Source organism: Epinephelus lanceolatus, chromosome 6, assembly GCF_041903045.1.
Source record: "Epinephelus lanceolatus isolate andai-2023 chromosome 6, ASM4190304v1, whole genome shotgun sequence".
In the NCBI taxonomy this organism is placed as follows: domain Eukaryota; kingdom Metazoa; phylum Chordata; class Actinopteri; order Perciformes; family Serranidae; genus Epinephelus; species Epinephelus lanceolatus.
Window position 1 is genome coordinate 8,135,691 of NC_135739.1, and position 18,721 is coordinate 8,154,411.

General features: G+C 41.7%; 2 protein-coding genes across 4 annotated transcripts in view; one reads left to right on the forward strand and one right to left on the reverse strand.

Annotated features, from left to right (window-relative positions):
- nme7 (NME/NM23 family member 7) overlaps positions 1 to 18,721 on the forward strand; it is an 84,562-nt gene that overhangs the window by 24,737 nt on the left and 41,104 nt on the right. The window contains exons 11-12 of one of the 3 annotated variants that reach the window (XM_033622537.2): positions 6,705 to 6,812; positions 8,549 to 9,969. The exons of the other annotated variants lie outside the window; for them this stretch is intronic. Of the exons in view, the coding sequence (XP_033478428.1) occupies positions 6,705 to 6,812; positions 8,549 to 8,581 (141 nt within the window). The 3' untranslated portion in view covers positions 8,582 to 9,969. Of the gene's footprint in view, positions 1 to 6,704; positions 6,813 to 8,548; positions 9,970 to 18,721 lie in introns of those variants that run through there. 3 annotated transcript variants of the gene reach the window in all.
- Positions 8,634 to 18,600, reverse strand: atp1b1a (ATPase Na+/K+ transporting subunit beta 1a). Its single transcript, XM_033622539.2, has 6 exons — positions 18,331 to 18,600; positions 13,763 to 13,891; positions 12,217 to 12,372; positions 11,868 to 12,052; positions 10,097 to 10,180; positions 8,634 to 9,993 (listed from the first exon to the last, which is right to left on the reverse strand). The coding sequence occupies exons 1-6, from the start codon at positions 18,422 to 18,424 to the stop codon at positions 9,736 to 9,738; spliced, it is 906 nt and encodes a 301-aa protein (XP_033478430.1). The 5' UTR covers positions 18,425 to 18,600; the 3' UTR covers positions 8,634 to 9,735.

Below are 18,721 nucleotides of genomic sequence, written 5' to 3' on the forward strand. Positions count from 1 at the left end.
GATTATTTTATTTCATCTTATCTTATATTATTTTATTTCATTTGATCTTATATTATTTTATTTCATTTTATATTATATTATTTTATTTCATTTTATATAAGCCTAGTTTTTTTTTTTAATTAAATTTAAAGCCACCCCAACACAGTATAATTTCAGATTGTATTTTCATAGGTAAGACATTTGTCCAAGGTGTACATGGCACTTTTCTGCAGCTTATTTGTTAAAATGAAATACAGTAATCTTTAGATAAATCTCTAGATAAAAACACATTTTGGGGATTTTGATCAAAATGGAAATTTAACCACAGGCCTTTTTTTATTTCACAAAGCTATATGTAGGTGAAAAGTTATGAGTTATTTCAAACGTTTACGGCAGTTGTTCACCTTAACTAGCATTTGTCATGCCAAAAATAACACCAGATATTCATTACAGTGTTTCCCCCATATTCATTCTGCAGAGGTGCATCACTGTGAATCCATGAGCAAGGAAAGTGTCTGTGGTCACGCCACATGTCTGTAACAACAGCAGGACAGTGGAGTGTCTGTTATTTTAACTGCTAAAGTCAGTTGAGTAGGTGAAGTGAAGATAATGCTGTCAGTAGGTTGCAGGTTACAAACAGGCACTGTAGTAAACGTCACTCTAACATGCTGAGAGATTCTGTGTTTTTGTGTTTAAAGCTGAGCCACACCAGAGAATATTTGGTTTAAACGGATCAGTGATGCTGTTTTACCCTCATTGTTCTCTGTGAAGTTTGCTGGAAGTGATGTAACGTGGCTGCGGTGCGTTTTATGTGGACTGTGCCGGACCCCATTTTTTATAAATAGCGTTTTAAAATGCCTCATTGGCCCAGTGTGCTCTGTGTGTGCTTCATTTGGCACACATTTAACACAACAGTTAGGATTTTGTTTGAATGAAAACTCAACTCCTGGCATTTGCTCCTGGTGTTGTTCACCACTGTTTTGGAAGAGGAAAATAATGGGAGTAACAGCTGTAATGTAACCAGCTTTAATAGTGACATATTTTTCTTACTGAATAATTGCAAAGTGTGGTTCATGTAGACTGTGGACTGATACATATTTAAAGAAGCTTTGAAGAACTATCAGTGTTGCATTTGAGAGAGGGATTTTGGTGTGGTGGTAGGTGATACAATGAATGTGTAATTGGGTTAGCATGAACCCTCCCCCCTCTCAGCCAGGCTAACGCAGTCACTCCAGGGAAACACTGTTCTATTTGCATGTTTGTTAGTGGTTGGGTTGGCAGAATCCTTCGATAACACAGTGACTGAAATGGAGCGAGCCTGGTTTTTTTAAATGTGCCTAAACCACACTGGTATCCACTGTGGTCAGACTCCCTCACTTCAGCAGGGCTGGACAGTCAGCAGAGCATGAACAATCAGACGTGAAACTTTTAGAGTTCTGGATGGTCATGTAACTACCAGGTCACTCTGCCCCGGCCATTACTGTCCACAAAAGGCAGCAGTCGTTACGTGAACATCGGTCTAGCACACTATGGGACTCATTAAAATCAAATTAAACTCTGACAGTACTCATGAGTAACTAATGTAATTACAGAGAGCAGTGCTTTGCAAAGAATTCTTTTATCATAAGTAAATCTCTAAGTTTATCTCTAATTTTCCCTTTACCATCATTGGCTTCAGTCACGTGTGACATGGGACACATAAACAAGAGGCCACTGCCTGGTCAGGGCCATTTTGTAGGTTGTTACTATACTCACAAGCTGCTGTATTGTGTTTCCTGGGACACATACCAACGACATACAGACACAATTCATTATACTGACGAAGATTATTATACAACTGAGCAGCCATGTAAGAAGTTCTGCTTTAGTTTCTAATTGTTGAACTTCTGTCTGACTGATACAATCTGATTGATGCTAACAATTATACCAATTAGCCAGATGATGGTACTTGAAAGACCACTGTTACAGTTTAGCTGATAATAACTGACTTTGAGTTTTATAATAACCGTTTTTGTGAAGACTTTCTGTAGTGTTAATTGAATTTGCCAAACGATCACTGGACTACAATGGCAAAATTTATTACAAGTCATTTTGCAAGCCAGTTCAGTTTGACCACTAAGAGTCTGCAGCCATGCTAGCAGCTCTGTGAGGCTGTAATATGACACAGAAAGGCTGCTCATCCTGCCCTTTGTTTTATATCTGTTGGTTTTGCTGACAGACAGCAAACATGTGGAAACACGCCCACTGCCCACCCTTGGGTCTCCAATGGCTCATTAGCTGCTATGCACCATGCTCCACCTGGGTAGGGTGGGAGCTAACATCAGCTAGCTGGTGATACCACTCAGTCAGCAATTACAGCTGGCAAATCTGTCCTGGTGCCAAAACACGTTGCTGCTGAAACATTGTGCCCACCCTCCAGTCTTTGCCAGGTCTACCCCTTTAGTAAGCAGCTTCATTTTGAGTCACAAGACCCCTTTAGCATTGTTAATAACAATGTTAGCACCATTAGCAGTGTTGACACTGCTAATGCTGGTAAAAGGACAAACAATGATAACACAGTAAATGTTAAAAGGGATTTACAGCTCAAAAATCGAACCACCTACTCACTGGGGTGAGCTTGGGGAGACAGGAGGATGAGCACAATGTTTCTACAGCAACGCTGTGGGTCGGGTCGGCGTTACTAGTGGTTATCACTGATTGAGCAGCACAGCTAACTTGCTAGCTCCTACCAGACCCAGGTGGTGTTCAGTGCAGTAAACTGAAGATGGCAAAATTAACCTATAGACTGACATGTGTAACTGGTCAAATTCTCTGTGGTTAACCGATTACCAGTTAACTCTCGACATCCCTAATGCTAACATGTTAGCACCAAACATAAAGTACAGCAGAGGCTGATGGGAATGTCGTTAGTTTAGCAGGTATTTGTATGCGAAAAATACAACTTTGATCTCATGGCTGGTGGTGCTAAAGGAACAGTTGATTATCAAGTTAAGCAGGATTCATCCTCTGAAGACCATGAATGTCAGCTAGTAGCTGAGATATTTCTCTGGATCAACTTCGGGTAAGAGAGACCTGTGAGACAGAGGTTTTTCCAAGGTGCTAGGTTGTTGTTGATGTAGATCTTTACAACATTTCACTAAAAGAACAAAGCAGGCATGCCTTACTCACCATCCAGATCTTCATCCGAACTTGCCATTTTCAGTGTGTAGGTTGTTAGCTCTGAGGCATGTGTTGTTTTTCGTAGTGAAGGGGATTTGAAAAAAGTAACACAGATAGTGAAAGGGAAGGAGAATGTCGTGCCTAAAAAGCCAGCCTGTGGCAGGCTTATAGCCACAGTCTACATCCGGTGAGTCGGACTACTGGTGGACTGACCAACGGATTAACATTGCCATCCCTAGGGCCATGCCACTCAATATTTATAACCCCAAAAGTGCGGGGGCGTATTAATGTTCCCAGGATCCTATGTTCCCCAGCTCAGTATCTTCTTTATATAACTCATCAAGGAGACCTCTCGGATGGATTTGTGTTCTCAGCAGTTTTTTTTTTCATGTCAGATGTTAAGTGTATATTTTCCTGGGTCAGTATTTTTCTCTTGGCTTCATCATGCCGTAACCTCCAGCATGCACTGGGGCGGTTTGCAGCCAAGTGTGAAGCAGTCGGGATGAGAGTCAGTACGTCCAAGTCTGAGGTCATGGATCTCTGCTGGAAAACGAAGGATTCCCCCTATGGGTCGGGAGAGTGTTACTGCTCCTAGCGAAGGAGTTCAAGTATCTCAGGGTCTTGCTCGTGAGTGAGGGTAAAATGGAGACTGGGATGGATAGGTTTTTTGGCGAAGCGTCCACAGTAATGCGGGCACTGAACTGGACAGTGGTGGTGATGTGGGAGCTCAGGTGGAAGGCAAAGCTCTTGATTTAACAGTCCATCTACGTTCTCACCCTCACCTATGGTCATGAGCTTTTGGTAGCGATCAAAATGAGATTGCGATACAAGTGGCTGAAAAGAGTTTACTCTGTAGGGTCACTGGTCTCAGCCTTAGAGATAGGGTGAGGAGCTCAGACATCTGGAGGAAGCTTGAAGTAGAGCTGCTGCTCCTCCACATCGAAAGGGGTGAGTTGAGGCGGTTCAGGCATCTGATCAGGATGCCTCCCAGCTGCCTCCCATTGTTTCTGGGTACATCTAACTGGTAGCAAACCCTGGGGCAGAGCCAGAACGGGCCGGAGGGATTATGTATCTCATCTGGCCTGGGAACGCCTCGGGATCCCCCAGGAGGAACTGGAAAGTGTTGGTGAGAAGAGGGATGTACCATTCTCAGCATGCTGCCCCCGCGACCTGTCCCTAGGGACGGACGGAAATCACCTGCTTACAGCTTACAGCCTACTGATGTTATGCTCCTTTAAACACGTGCTTAAATTAGATAGATAAACACTTTATTAATCCCGAGGGAAACTAAGATGAAAGAGTTTTCCCTAGACTTCAGACGTTGACATCTCCACAGTGGCTGAATGTATAAATGGAAACTACCATTTGAAATGTCCATGTCCCTTCGTTCTTTTGCAATTTGAATTGTGAAGCTTTTACAATGTTCTTTATATCACGAGAAGAGAGGTTTGACCCCAGAAGGACTTTACTCCGATTTAATGAGATCAACTTGATTGACTGAAAAACATGACCGCCATTTGGCCAAAAATCATCACCTCATTGACACAGTTGTGTTTGTCGGCATGCTTGAAATTTGGCTTCTTTTTTTTTTTAATGTTGTCACCTGGCTTAAGGCTGGGAACCAAAAAAAACCCAGTAACATACAGTATTTAAGCTTAGGCTTATAGATCCTTTGTATGTTGTATTGTTGCATGATGGAACTTTTGTCTGACTCTTTTATTGCCCTGTTGGAAAAACACATTAATCATCATAAACAAATGTGTAACTTCAAAAACCAACACTGTTTGGAAAAGAGCTAAAAAAGAACTCAGCTGGCCCGTAGTTCCCAGGTGATCCACATTTCCCATGATCCTTGAACCCCGCAGCAGATTTTATTTCTTACGTAGTCAATTCAATGTTGTGTCGTACAACCGATCATTAGAACCGGGAGACTTTTGTTTAAGTTGATTCATGACCTTGAAACTTGTTCCTGCCTTTTGTGTGCGCTCTCATAAACCACAGGAGGATAAAGAACTTGTCATAGGGAATGTTTCCCTGCCGTAAGACACGGTCAGATTATTTATGAGGTGAAACAAACCTTGTTAAATTGTTGATTCTCTGATAAGAAGAGAGATGTTAAGTAACAGTGGCCGACTTTGATCAGATTGAAGTATATATGCTTTGATGTTGACCCTACTGCTCGAACATCAAACATATATGTCGTATACTGTTTGCATCCCCTAAGAGTTAATAGTCGTCTTGTGGAATTAATTATTTAGACATTGTCCCTCCCCTGATGGTGGACCCTGTGGGAGGGTTGCATTTCCTGGAGGCACCAGGAGTAGCCCGGCTTTGACCTTGGGAGTGTCTGATGTTGAAAGAAAAAGAGCAGACACACAAGATGAAACTACTGCCCGGACAAAAAAGTGCATTTGTGAGCAGTGAAAAGGGGAACTAAGTGACTCCTTAATATATTTGCTATGTACAGTAATGAGAGAATATTTTAAGGTAAGAATATTTTATTTAATTTGTTGCCTTTTATAGAGAGGAGTATGGAAACTGTTATCTGGAATATGTCGTTTAAACATAAATCATGTAGTGAGCCAAAAGTATCAATACCTTCTGCAGTATTATGTCAAGAGACTGAGATTTTGCTTCTGGTTAACATTTAAATTCTGAAATGTAAAAAGCAAACAGTAGTAATCTGTCCCTTTATTACTATTGAGTGTGTAAAAAGGTTGCTGAGTGTGAGTGTTTGGTCACTTCCTCTGCAGGATCACATGTTTAGTTGCTGAGTAATCACTGTGTCTTGGTAACATGCAATAGTACAGGATGTTCAGTTTCAAAACTCCACTCTGTCTTTCACACAGGACTTGTTTTTATATTTCAAACCTTTTACATCACTGGTGTTAGTTCCATGTTTGTAGTGCCGGGTAGAGCTGCAACAATTAGTCAGTTAATTGGCAACTATTTTGATCATCAAATTATAGTCTTTTTTTTAAAGCAAAAAAAAAAGTCAAACATTTGCTAATTTCATGCTTTTTAAAGGGACAGTTTACCCCAAAATCAAAAGTACACATTTTCCGTCTCATCTGTAGTGCTGTTTATTAGTCTAGATTCCTCTGGTGTCGGCGTTACTAGTTGCTCCAGTGCCACCTAGTCCCATTGAACTGGAAAGAAGGCAGACATCTCTACAGCTGACATCTCCAACACTCAGCAACTCACACCAAATTAATCTAGACTGACAAACAGCACTGCAGGTAACAGGAAAAACATGTGCTTTTAATTTTGAATGAAAGAATTTGCTGCTTGTCTTTGTCATTCATAGTGATAAACTGAATAGTTTAATAAAACATACTTTTTAAAGATGTAACCTTTGGCTATGGGAAATTACACACGGCATGATTTAATTATTTCTTTCATTTAATTAATGAAATAATCGATTAATTGGGAAAATAATGGGCAAATTAACTGATAACACATACAATCATTAGTTGCAACTCTAGTCATGAGTTGAATATTAATAAGATGATTTGTTTGTGTTTATGAGTTGAAGGAGTCATGATCGAGATGTTTTCATCCAACAGGAAATTTCACGGCATCTTCGTCCAAACACGCTGCGTGCTCTTTACGGTAAAGACAAAGTGAAAAACGCCGTCCACTGTACAGACCTCCCTGAGGACGGTGTTCTGGAGGTGGGTGCTATGTCACTGACACACACACACACACACACACATTGTACGCTCCATGTGCTGTGGAGTACACCCACGTGATTCCATCTGTAGTTTCTCTGATCCTGCAAATAGGTTTCCTCATTGTCTTTGAGTCCATGCATAAATAACTACCTTGCGTTTGGCCAAGAACAAAACCCCCGACTCTGTGAGAAGCCGTGTCTTTAGACGAGTCTCATGACTCTGCTCTGTGGGCCGGGGCAACCTCAGCTCAAACTGCGTTTTGAGGAGAACAAGAATGGCAGAGGAATTTGAAACACAACCATTGTTTTGTAGGGAGTGGGTCTGACCCATCGAGCGTCATTGTTCACTCCTGATCTGTTGCCCGGACAAATGCCTCCTTGTTAAACATTAGCCTGTGACTGACTGAGCTGCCATTTTCCCAAGACCGGGACACAGTGGCCAAGAAAGGGCTTGTACAGAGAATTTACTCTGAACGTTTACAGTGTCATTATTCTGATATCACAGAGAAAAGACTGGCTCATACTTTGATGTTAAAGGGACAGGTAGCCCCAAAATCAAAACTACATATTTTTCCTCTTCCTCTAGAGCTTTTATTAATCAGATTGTTTTGGTGCGAGTTGTCGAGTGTTGGCAATGTTTCAGCAATGTCAGCAAAGTCTCTTACCAGAAATCATGACCTTGTTATTTAAGATAATCCAAAGACCTTGTGAGTAGTTTCATGTCGGAACTATTTTCTTTGTAACAAACTGATTCCAGCAACCAAATCACAACACAGAAGGAAACGTGCATCTACTCATGGATGGGTATGGATGTGTTAAAAACACCTGGATGTAGCATTTGACGCGGGACCCCATTCATTCCAATGAAAGTTGCTCAGTGGGGCCTGAAGCCACAAACTGCTGCATGTAAAATCACCTGGATGATGTGCGCTGCTTCATTATCATTGGTGGCTGAGCGGCTAACTTCTGGTTTAGCCCTCGGCTAACTTGAGAGGAAATAAAATGATCCAATCTTGTGACTTTTCTAGACTTTCCAAATGTTTATGGACTGAATGGGTCTGAACTTAATAGTGATACAGGTCATTTCACGGGGGTTGTAACGCTAAAAAATTATGTATCAGCTGATTTACAGATGTCTCTTTCAACATGTTAAGTCTATAGGAAACAGCCTTTTTGGGCCCAGTGGCATCACATGACGACTCAGAAGTTGTAAGTCCACTGTTTGGCCAAACAAATATTGGCTTTAAAGCCAGGTGCACCTCCTGAGGGCTTGTGGACAAGAGCCTCGTGCATTAATGGCGTCCTCCTTGGATCAACTGTAACAGTAGCTAGCTTGGTGGTGCTAGGTGAGCTAGCAGTAGATGCACACTGCCCTCTGTGCAATGATAGGTTTGGCAGGTGTAGTTTGGTAGAAAGAAAATAATTCCTACTTGAAACTGCTCACGACAATGTCTGTGGATTATCTTGAGTAGCTAGGTCATGACTTCTGGAAAGAGACACTGATTTTTGAGTTTTTCAGATGTATTTTTTGGTGCCGAGTGTCATCTCGTTCTGTTATACCGGGAGAAGGCAGACATCTCTACAGCCGATTTCTCCAACACTCATCAACTCACACCAAAACAATCTAGACTGATAAATAGCACTACAGGTTAGGAGAAAAATCTGTTTGTGTTTCGAACTGACTCTTTATGTTTAAATTCAATCGGTACTGTCATTTATTTTCTTTTCCTTTTACAGGTGCAATATTTCTTCAAGATTTTGGATGGATGAGCGCGACAAGAAAACATTTCACTACATATTCACAGACTTCACAGTTGTCTCATTTTTCTGTTTTATTGTTTCAGCCTTATGCAGATTAAATAAAGTGACAAGAGCAGACTCCTGACAAGTGTTTTGATCTTCAACATTGAATTAAGTATTTTCACACCGACTAAACATCTTATTACACGGGATACTGCATTGCCTCTGATATTCTCTAACTTTTTGACCAGCGACTTTGGTATTGGATTCATACATTACACTTTGAAAAAAATGTACAACTGCATAAATATAAAATTCTTCCACCATGAAAATGGCTAAAACATTCAATAGTAAGTTGCATCACGTCATGTGATGTCTCCAGCAAAACAGATTTCAAGCACTGAGTTGCCACTGTTTCCATGGAGGTGACAGTCTTCTAGGCTGGACCCACAAAGCTCTACACTATGAATTAAGAATGAACAGATGTAAGAGTATCAAACAGAAATGTCATCAAACCATATCCTACAGCTAAGGTGAACAACAAAGAAAAGGTGTACAAACATATCCTTCCGCAGTCAACTTGAACTTGGATGAAGAAACACGCCAAAAAAGAACAAAAGGATTCCATGGAGCGCAGTCATTTACTCAAACATGGGCCGTAAAGGTTCAGAGTACCATGCTAGTATTTCAGTTAGTCAGAGCACATTGACACACACCCCACGCTCTCACATTGAGTAACACACCTGCACACGGACACGAGCGTACACGCACACACCTTGGACCACTAAAGCTGACATAAGACAGAAGAGATTACAACAGGACTCGACTACAGCACTGGACACTCCAAAAATATATAGAAACCACATTAGGATGAAATACTTTGGGGACAGAAACACAGCTCGCTACACGTCAGTAGTGGAATTGCGGTTTTACAGTAATAGATGAACACATCCCATGGCTCAAGGAATATTTTCATGTACAGTAGAATAAATATTTGCTATTGCTACTCTTGTATTTTACATTCTAACCCTCGACAAACACACAGAAAAGCTAGTGTAAAGCACACAGATTAAGTGTAGGTCCTGTATATTATGAATGTTCAAAGACTAGTGGTGTTTTATCTGAACTCTTTTATTCTCTACATTTTAGTTGTTTCAAAATGAGAGTGCTCGTCATGGCTGAGGTCACGACTCGATTTGGAACTTAACATCAAAGCGTCCTTGATAGCGGTCTTTCTCGCTGTAGGCAATGTTTGCGCCATATGCTTTGCACTCGATGCGGATATCCTGGCCTATGGTGAGGTTGGTAAACTGAATGGCCACCAGAGGCTGCAGGTACTGGGGGTGCAGCGCTTTGCCATAGTACGGGTAGTACTGGAGAGGAAAGCCTTCGCCCATGCCGAAGTACTTGATCTCTCCGATCTTGCCTTCGTCCTCGTCTCTCTGCAAACAGCAAGGTTGACTTTGATTCGAACCTTTCTTACGGCATCAATACATACTGTATGTACTTATACATCATGGCCAAATGCTGTCAAATCAAACATACCTTATTTTTGCAGTGAATGGGGATCACGTTGGGCTGAAGTCTGCTCTGCAGAGCGTCTGGGAGGGACTGATTGTTAGAAGGAGCCTGAAATAAGAGAGACATGTTCATGAACATCCTGGTGTGTCGTTTGTAAGGTTTTATTGTGGTCGGCAGCAGAACCAGGGTGATGGTTGTAAATGGTGAAACTTGCATGCAACTTGGTGTGTTGCGAGTTTATTTAGTATTTAAGTAAGTTGTCTCCAAGACCACGGCAAGGTTGCAAATGTGTAAAACAGCATGTTACTTTTGTGTAGTGAGTTACAATTTGTAACTTGTGGAGTATTCCACTAATGTAGCTCTGTCTGTAACTGTGTTTCAATCATGATGGCCAGTTTAAAAAAATAAAAACTGTTTTTTAGTTCAGCCGCCTACATTACCCACAACTCTACCAGCCCACAGTTCAGTCATGTGTTGTGCTTGCATCGGCTAATGTGGCTGTAGGAGCGGGCTACAAAAGTCTAGAAACGTCACTTCTTTTAACTTCTTTAACATCATTTTGAAACTTGTAGTTTTCAGCCCCAACAGACGCTGACTCATGCGTCCCTCTGGAGACACTGAAGTGTACACAGCTTTGTTCACATATGCAGCAGCTAACTGACTGTGATGGGGAATTTTACACATATTACACATCAAAGACATGGAGCACATCTTCGCTGCATTCAAGTCACGTCAGAACAAAAAAATCCATCACATCCAACTTGTGGCCTGCAGCTGGATGCATGAAAATGTCTTAAAAAGTTAGTCAATCAGTACTGAAGATAAAATATGTAAGATAGGCAAACATACAGTATGTTCTGCATGCTTTTTTTTTAAAACTAAACTTCCTGATTTACTGCTACTGAATGCAGCTGATTTACCCTCCAAGAACTGTTTTTGTGCTGCTTTAAGTTTCACGATTTTCACAGCTGCTTTACACTGTGTGTCACGTGGCCTGCCAAGTTTAAGTCCTTGGTGGGTGACGTTTCATACTAGTTAAATTAGGTTAAACCCGTTTCGTCAGTCTTTAAGAATCGGCTCTCATATATTTTTTTCTGACACATTTAAACATTACTGGTTTAAAGGGGACCTATTATGCTTTTCCTTATTTTCTGTCATAAAATGTTACGATGGATGTTTGTATCAAACTTGGCCAAAGTTTCAAATAATGACTTAAAAGTAATCTGTGAGCAAAAACCTCAGGCTTTAGACCATTCTGAAAACTGTCTTTTCTATTTTTGAGACAAGCTGACGTCAGCTGGTGACGGATTTCTTTTTTTGGTTATCTGCTCCAGGCGTGCTACTGCAAGCGTTTAGCCTACACTGCTACATGCTAACGTTGATCGTGTAAATTTTTCTCCGATTTCACGTCATATTCCTGCTGGAAAATATCCGCTTGTGAAGATTTTGGTTCCGAAGCTCTTATTGGTGATCATTCACGTTCAAAGGTGCCGCTATACCCTGAAATCCTTGCCAATCAGAGCAGACAGGGCTTTTTTGAGAGGGGGGCTTAAAGAAACACGAGTGTTTGAGGCTGAGGGGGGAATACAGGTGTTCCAGCACAGACAGCATGAGGAAAAATAGTGTTTTTCTAACATTAAAGCATGTAAACATGTTCCAAAAACCCAAAATGCAGGTATGAACCCGACAATGAGCATAATAGCTCCCCTTTAAAACTTATTCTTAACCCTTTATCAGTGTGAATGCACCTGTAAAAAATAAAACCTATAATGTTCTAAGTGTGCTGTAAACCTACCTTTGGTTTGAAGTTGACAATCCTGTTGAGCTTGACGATGATGCACGGCTTTCCATCCTTGAAGCCATAACTTGTGTCGGGAGTCCCTGAGCAGCTACCGAGCCAAGCCCTCCTGAAACGGCAGGCTTTCCTCTCCTCTGAGTCGGTCTCCAGACTGCCGCGGTCCCTGTATGTTGAAGGAGCAGCTGCAAACGGTACATTTAAGAAGTGTTATTAAGATGTTTGTTATGAGAATGTATTGTTAACTGATCGAAAGACATAAATATGAGTGACAAATCTTGATTGTTACATGCTAATCAGGGATCAGCCAGAGAGTATAACAGTCCCTGTGTGATTGGATTATACTTGCTTCCACAGTCCTCGAATTTCTGCTCACTCTCCTGAAGCGTATCATTGTAATTCTCAAGAAAAGCGTCTAGGGCATCGATGTACTTCTTGTATGTTTTCGGCGAGGTCAAGGTGAAGGAAATTTCGGATTTTTCTGAGCGTGGGGTGTGTGATAGACCTGAAAAACACAAAATAGTTTTTGATAAGAAACAAAGTAAGTGGGAAAAGATTGAGTCTAGGAGAGTTAAAAACAACAACTTGAGAAAAACAATAAAAACTATTTGTTGTTTTTTTTCCCAACATAAGCTTTATGTCATGTGACCTATTCTTTGTAGAATCTGGAGAGAGCCTCGGGTCTATTATCTTAGGACAACACACAATGTAGGGTCTTGGGGATTTCCTCAGATGGTCTCTGTCAGCTCTTTATAGCTGTAATTTTCCACAGATCTTGTGCACAAGGCCCGGGTGAGGCGTGGCATGAAGAGAATGAGATGGGTAAGAGCAGTGAAAGCAAACATGACATTTCATGTGCTTTTTCTCTGTCTCCAATCTTTATTTGTTGCCACAGTTATGAGGGAGATTCGACTTATTTGAGCCGCAGAGACAGGGAAGTTTAGTCATTTGAATTTCAGTAGAGGCTTGTGAAAGTTCACCAACACCCTGCCCCCACCCATCCACTCTCACGTGTGTCTCTCTCACAATGGAAACTTTTAGCCCCAGAGTGAGAGGCGGGCTTGAGCTCTGAAAAAAAAAAAAAAAAAATCTAACTACTCCCTGCTTCCTTTATCATGCCACTACTGGAAACTCACTTCAGCTCAAAGCGCGCCACACTTCTGTCTCTTCCAGGCTACTCTTTGATTGTCAGCAGTGGACGGCTGACAGACAAAACGGCAGGCAAACTAACCCGCGTGCATGAAGCCAGTCATTTACAATGACTGCTAAAAATACCGCCAAGGCTAGAGCATGTGCTGTGCAAACAAGTACTGGCACAACAAGAAAAGGCTGGGCACCTAAAATCTACACCGTCTCCAAGCTCTCAGGATATTTCAAAACACTCGTAGTGTAACTGTAACAGCGTTTGATGTTCTCACAAGATTACAGATTAGAATTTTTCTGCAGCAAAACAAGCTTAAAGGCTTCTAAGCTGTGACAAAACCAACCCATTATTATACACAGAGTGAGCTACAAACTCTGGTCACACGTGTATGTAAACATGTCGGCTGTGACACAGTCGTAGCACACATGAATCATTTCAGTCACAATGGGTGTAAGCGACAACAGTTCCCCTGTTGCCTGAGGGGGGGAACATTGACTGGCTGAGAGGAGTGAAGGACAAAATGGCTGAACCTATCTAAGGTCAGAAAGACAACTGATTGAGTAGCTGCAAGGCACACCCCAACAGTCATTTTTTACTACATGAACCACAGACAGCCGCAGCATCACAGAGACTTCACACAGCCAAAAACATTTCTGATACAGCCCAAAACAACTCTTTCTTGAGCTTGAACAAAAACATCCATCACCGTAGCAGGACACTTAAAAAGTAAAAATGTGAATGGTGAATTTACCTGGGGGAGCGACTCTGTCCTGGTAGGTTGGTTTGTAGGCGCTTAACGTGAGCAGCAACGCCTGAATGGTCCCAATGAAAATTCCAGCCAAGCACCCATAGAATATCACGTAGAAGAGGAAGATTTTAACTGTAGGGGTAAAAACAAACATTTCATTAATAGTGTAAAAGGATTAGAAGTGCAACACAGTGCAGATTAACTGTTTAATTTATGTTTTCAGTCATTCATGAAGGAAAAATACCAAACATTCTCTGATTTTAGTGAAGATTTACTGTTTGTTTAATATCATTGCAAACTAAATATCTCTGGATTGTTGGCCAGACAAAACAAGACATTTAAAGACCTTGAAGTGGAAAATCAGGATGAGCTTTTTGTTTACATTTTTTGACATTTCATAGACCAAACCATTAATCAATTTGGGGGAAAAGCAGACCTAAAAATGATTAACGTTTTTTCAAATGTTACAGTGCGTAAACAAGTTTTAATTCAATGACCAGTAAACATAAAAAACATGAAGTTTTTTTAATTAAAAGCAAAGTAAGGTCAATGCTCGGGCTGCAACCTTGATTAAACAATTAATCATTTTGTCAAAAAAATGTCTGAAAATAGTGAAAAATGTTGGTAATTGCCCAGAGCGACATATAAATAAACAGTAAAACAGTAAAATATAAAAACAGTCCAAAAATCCAAAGCTATTTAATTTATTATCATGTATGACAAAGAAAAGCATTAAATTGTCACACTTAAGAAGCATGAAACCAGCAGAAGTTTGGCTTTTTAATTTAATTAAGTGATTAAAATGGATATTCAAAAATCAAAATAGTCGCAAATTAGGTTTCTGTTGCAGCTCTAGTCAGTTCTAGTCATGAGCAAAGCTTTTATTCTCTCAACTTTGTTTGTGTCTCAAATCTTTAAACAGCACGCACACTTTGGACAAACCCTTCAGGCGACAAGAAAAACCTTGTAAGCTGCCTTTGCTAGAGCCTCCACACCTCTCTTCTCATTTTCACCTAATTTAAAATTTACTCCAATTATGCAACAGCAGGAGGGCCACGGTCCCAGTTCAACAGAATGAGTCACAAGCCACTTCTCACGCAGACCCTTCCCCCCACCGTGTCGTCACTTACAACAGGTTTGACATGAAAACACTGTCCTTGCCTAACTGAAAAAAAGGCTCCACTTTTTCTTCCTCTGTGTTTATTCATGTCGTCGTTGTAGACAGAAAACTTTCTTGTTTGCCTACTTTCAGTCGGGTTCAGTAGAGAAGACATAAAACAACAGTTAACTGTGTGTGCTCTCAGTAGGCGGTGTGTTTTCTGTCTGTAATTAAGTTTCTGTACAATCCTCTATACCATGACTCTGAGATGTAACATTGTGGTCATCACTGGTGTAAAAAATGTTTCTGTGGTGATCTCAAAGACCAGTGAATCTCCAAACACAACATGTTTGTCTTCTGTGATCTCAAATGAAACCTTAAAATTTACAGTTTATAGTCTGGTCCTACTGCACACCCTAAAAACTGACCTAAAATAACTTTACAATCCAGTTTTTACTGGTTTATTTGATTTCCCATGCACCTAAGGGAGTAATTAATATTTAATAGAACAACAAATATATTTTGAATTGATGGAAAGCTCTTAAAATTCTCATATACAAATATTTCTGTTAAAGGAATGTAACTGTTAAGAACAAAGGGCCTTGAAATCCATGGAAAAACTCTACCAAAACTTTATTTTTATTTTGGCTACCTACATAACACAAGTCTTTTTAGATGCTAGATTGTTTTTCTACCACTGTCACACAGCAACAGCCATCTCCTGGCTCCTGATTTTGGGTTCCTGAAAACCGACAGACAACCATCAGCGCTCCCAGATTCCTCATGTGTTTGCTGTTATTGTGGCACCTTCCCAAAAAACGTCTCCCCACTGCCGGTTTCATGTCAAAATCAGCCACAGCGAAACCAGTTTGGTGGGTTGATAACAGGTTCAGCTCCGCGGCCTTATCTCCTGCTACAGGCCACATTAACTGAGAAGTCTGCAGGAGATTCAGTTGGCTCGCTGGGCCTGCCCTCGTCGTGCTGCGTGCTACTCTGATACTGAGAATTTTGGCATTCAAAACGCACTGAAAGGACACGAGCAGTGTTTCCAGCACACATGATCAAGAGAGCAACATCTCTTTTTCTCTTAAAGACATCTTCAGAACTTTATCAGCGTAAAAGCACAAGTAAAACATCTGAATAAGTGTGACATATCTCCACTTCAACATGGCTACTTGTTGTCACAGCGCCTGCCACCAAAGTAAAGGCATGGTGAGCTATTTTCTTATGAGCGTGCCTGCAGCATAGCAGGCCTGCTGCGCTATATGCACCTGTTGAGAGGGAAACTATACACTGACACCCGTGCTGAACAGATGTCTAGGATTGGAGCTATGTGCAGGGATTTCTTTAGGATTTAAAATTAAAAAGCAGCACCTAATGTCTCTGCAAAATATTTTTTCACATGGATGCAGGTGAAATGAACAGGGGTGTGAAGTCACAAGTCAGAGCCACTGTTTGCTTCAGTCAGCCCTGTCTGGCTCTGTGACTTTTCATTTTAGTATCAGTATCACTTCTTAGTTGACTAAAAGCAGAATATGTGGGCATTGTGATAGTTGCCGCCAACTACCTGAGCTTTGTGAGTGCACGTGGGTGACAGAGGCAACACCATTTTGTCGGCACATATCAACCCTGTTGCACAGATACGTAAATAGCTCAGAAACTGGCCTACTGGTGGTGACAGGCAGAGTTTGAATGGAGAGCACCTCCCCCCACCAGACTGCTGCAGCGTGCTGTGAGGAAACCGTCACCACATTTCACACCACACTCAATGCATGATCTCTCCACACTTTATACTTGAAGCCCAGTCGACGCTAAGGTGCATATATCTCTGACATTACATAAGTCAATGTGATTATAACACTGGTGGAGACGATCCGAGCCGCTGTGTGACACTCAATCTGCCAAATATCAAACAGCAGAAATAGAAACAGCTCACTTTAATCACCGTGTAGCGTTGAACATTGCTCACACGAGCTGCACAGACACACTGAGACTGTTGCAGCAACTCTCTGCCTTCAAGGACATACCTGTTGCTTTAACAGCAACATCGCTCGCTTTTACTGAAGTGCGACATCACCTCCCCTCTGGACAAACACCACCAGTAACCATGTTGTAGATGCATACTAGTCGTGCAACTACAGGAGAGGTGATATTACTGCACCAGCAGCGTGTTAACTGAAATTTTCCATCTACAAGTAGCTGCTGTAAGTTCGCCCATAAACTCGCCATTGTTGCCACACAGCAGCTGTGACGATACCACAGCAGCATTACTGTGATTCCTGCCCCTCGCTGTCACTCTTTCTCGGAAATCAGCTGTTTATTTGATGAAGCTGTGAGGAATGAGAGCTTTAAAGTGGCACAGGCATGCCGAGCACTGCTTCGTTTCTTTCAGCGGAACATAGAAAAAAAAGCAAAGGCTGTGAGATGGAGAGGGGCGGCCCTTGAGACATGTGAGTCGTGATCTGTTCAGCACCGTGTTACCAAGCGGTGTCTGGCCGAACCCGGCTGTGTTTCACACAGGTTGGGGAGGCAGGAAAAAAGGGGCATTTGTAATTTTTAAAATGGTTTAACCAGCTTAATGGGCACTGTATAATGACCCGTGTGGTTATCCTATCAAATCAACAAGCAGTGCTGGCCGCATTAAGGCGAGCATTCCCCCGACTTAAAGTCTTGAAAACGGGTAAAACGATTAGATCCATTAATCTTGGGTTTGAGTGAGAGCAAACCGGGCCTGCTGTACACAGGAGCGACTCATTAGCCATTCAGCTTATTATATAGAGAAATAAAATGTCCTCTTGTTGGTTCTTTACTCTCATTTAAGAGGCTAAAATACAAGAGCAGTGAGGCAACCCAGCCCAACTTTCACCGTTTGGATTAGTGAAAAGTCCTGGCCCACCACACACTGTCCTTCAGGATGACCTTTTCATAAAGGACGTTTATTAATGAATGGCCCGGTATGGGCTACGCCTTCGGTAATCATCTCTTATTACAATGCATTAACCACAATTTGCCTAATTTGAGTCTTGTAAAACTCACGCGCTAACACTCAATGTGTAAAAGGAACCAAAAAAGCGAGTTAATTGATTTTTATTAAATATAATTAGCATTATTTTTTAACTATATTCGACCTGTAATGTGTCTACGAGGCTCTATCAGTGAGAAACGCCCGTTTTATGCTCCACAGTTGAGTTTAATCAGATTTTGACAGAGCAACTTCTAACGCACAGCCTCCATTGAAAAGCGAAGTCACGACGCAGCCTGTTAAAGGCAGTCAGCTCTAACAGGTGCTGTCTGTCTGTCTGTCTGTCTGTACAGTCAGGAAATGGAGAAGAAGAAGAAAAAAAGATCCCAACAGGACACCGACAGTCCCCCCTCTCTGAGCTAACCTCCATCACTGCGTGTTTGACACGGTAACCGCCGTCTCCGCACGGTTAGCTCGCTCGTGGAAGTTAAATAGGAAATGAAGACTTACACCAACTGCTGCCTGTTCGTCCCAGAAACTCCTTTTTCTCTGAATTCCACAGAAACGTCTTCCACCCGCCGTCGCTCTCTTTGTTTCCAGACATGTTAACTCCCCCGGTAATGTCCCCCTTTCTCTCTCGGTGATTTAGCGGTTTGGTTTCAGGTGTCTCGAGCTCAGACTGTTGACTGTCCCTCACAGGAAACGCGAAAGGACAATTTCGTACCCGACTCCTCCAATAATACCACACACAATTTATCTCTCGGGGAAACCGACTCCGCCTGCAAACTCCCGTAATAAGTTACCCCCTGAAGAGGGAGGGCTGACTCCAGCAAATCACATTCAGCCTCTGCTTTTTGCGTAACAGGGAGACGAAGAAGAAGAGGGGGGGGCTGCTACAAGC

What these genes read in the sequence shown, in the direction of transcription:
- atp1b1a (XM_033622539.2), bottom strand. Translation starts at nt 18,424, where the DNA reads ATGTCTGGAAACAAAGAGAGCGACGGCGGGTGGAAGACGTTTCTGTGG. An exon ending in ACGAACAGGCAGCAGTTGGT is followed by an intron (nt 13,892 to 18,330) that starts GTAAGTCTTCAT and finishes TTACCCCTACAG; the next exon opens with TTAAAATCTTCCTCTTCTAC. An exon ending in GAAATTCGAGGACTGTGGAA is followed by an intron (nt 12,053 to 12,216) that starts GCAAGTATAATC and finishes TACCGTTTGCAG; the next exon opens with CTGCTCCTTCAACATACAGG.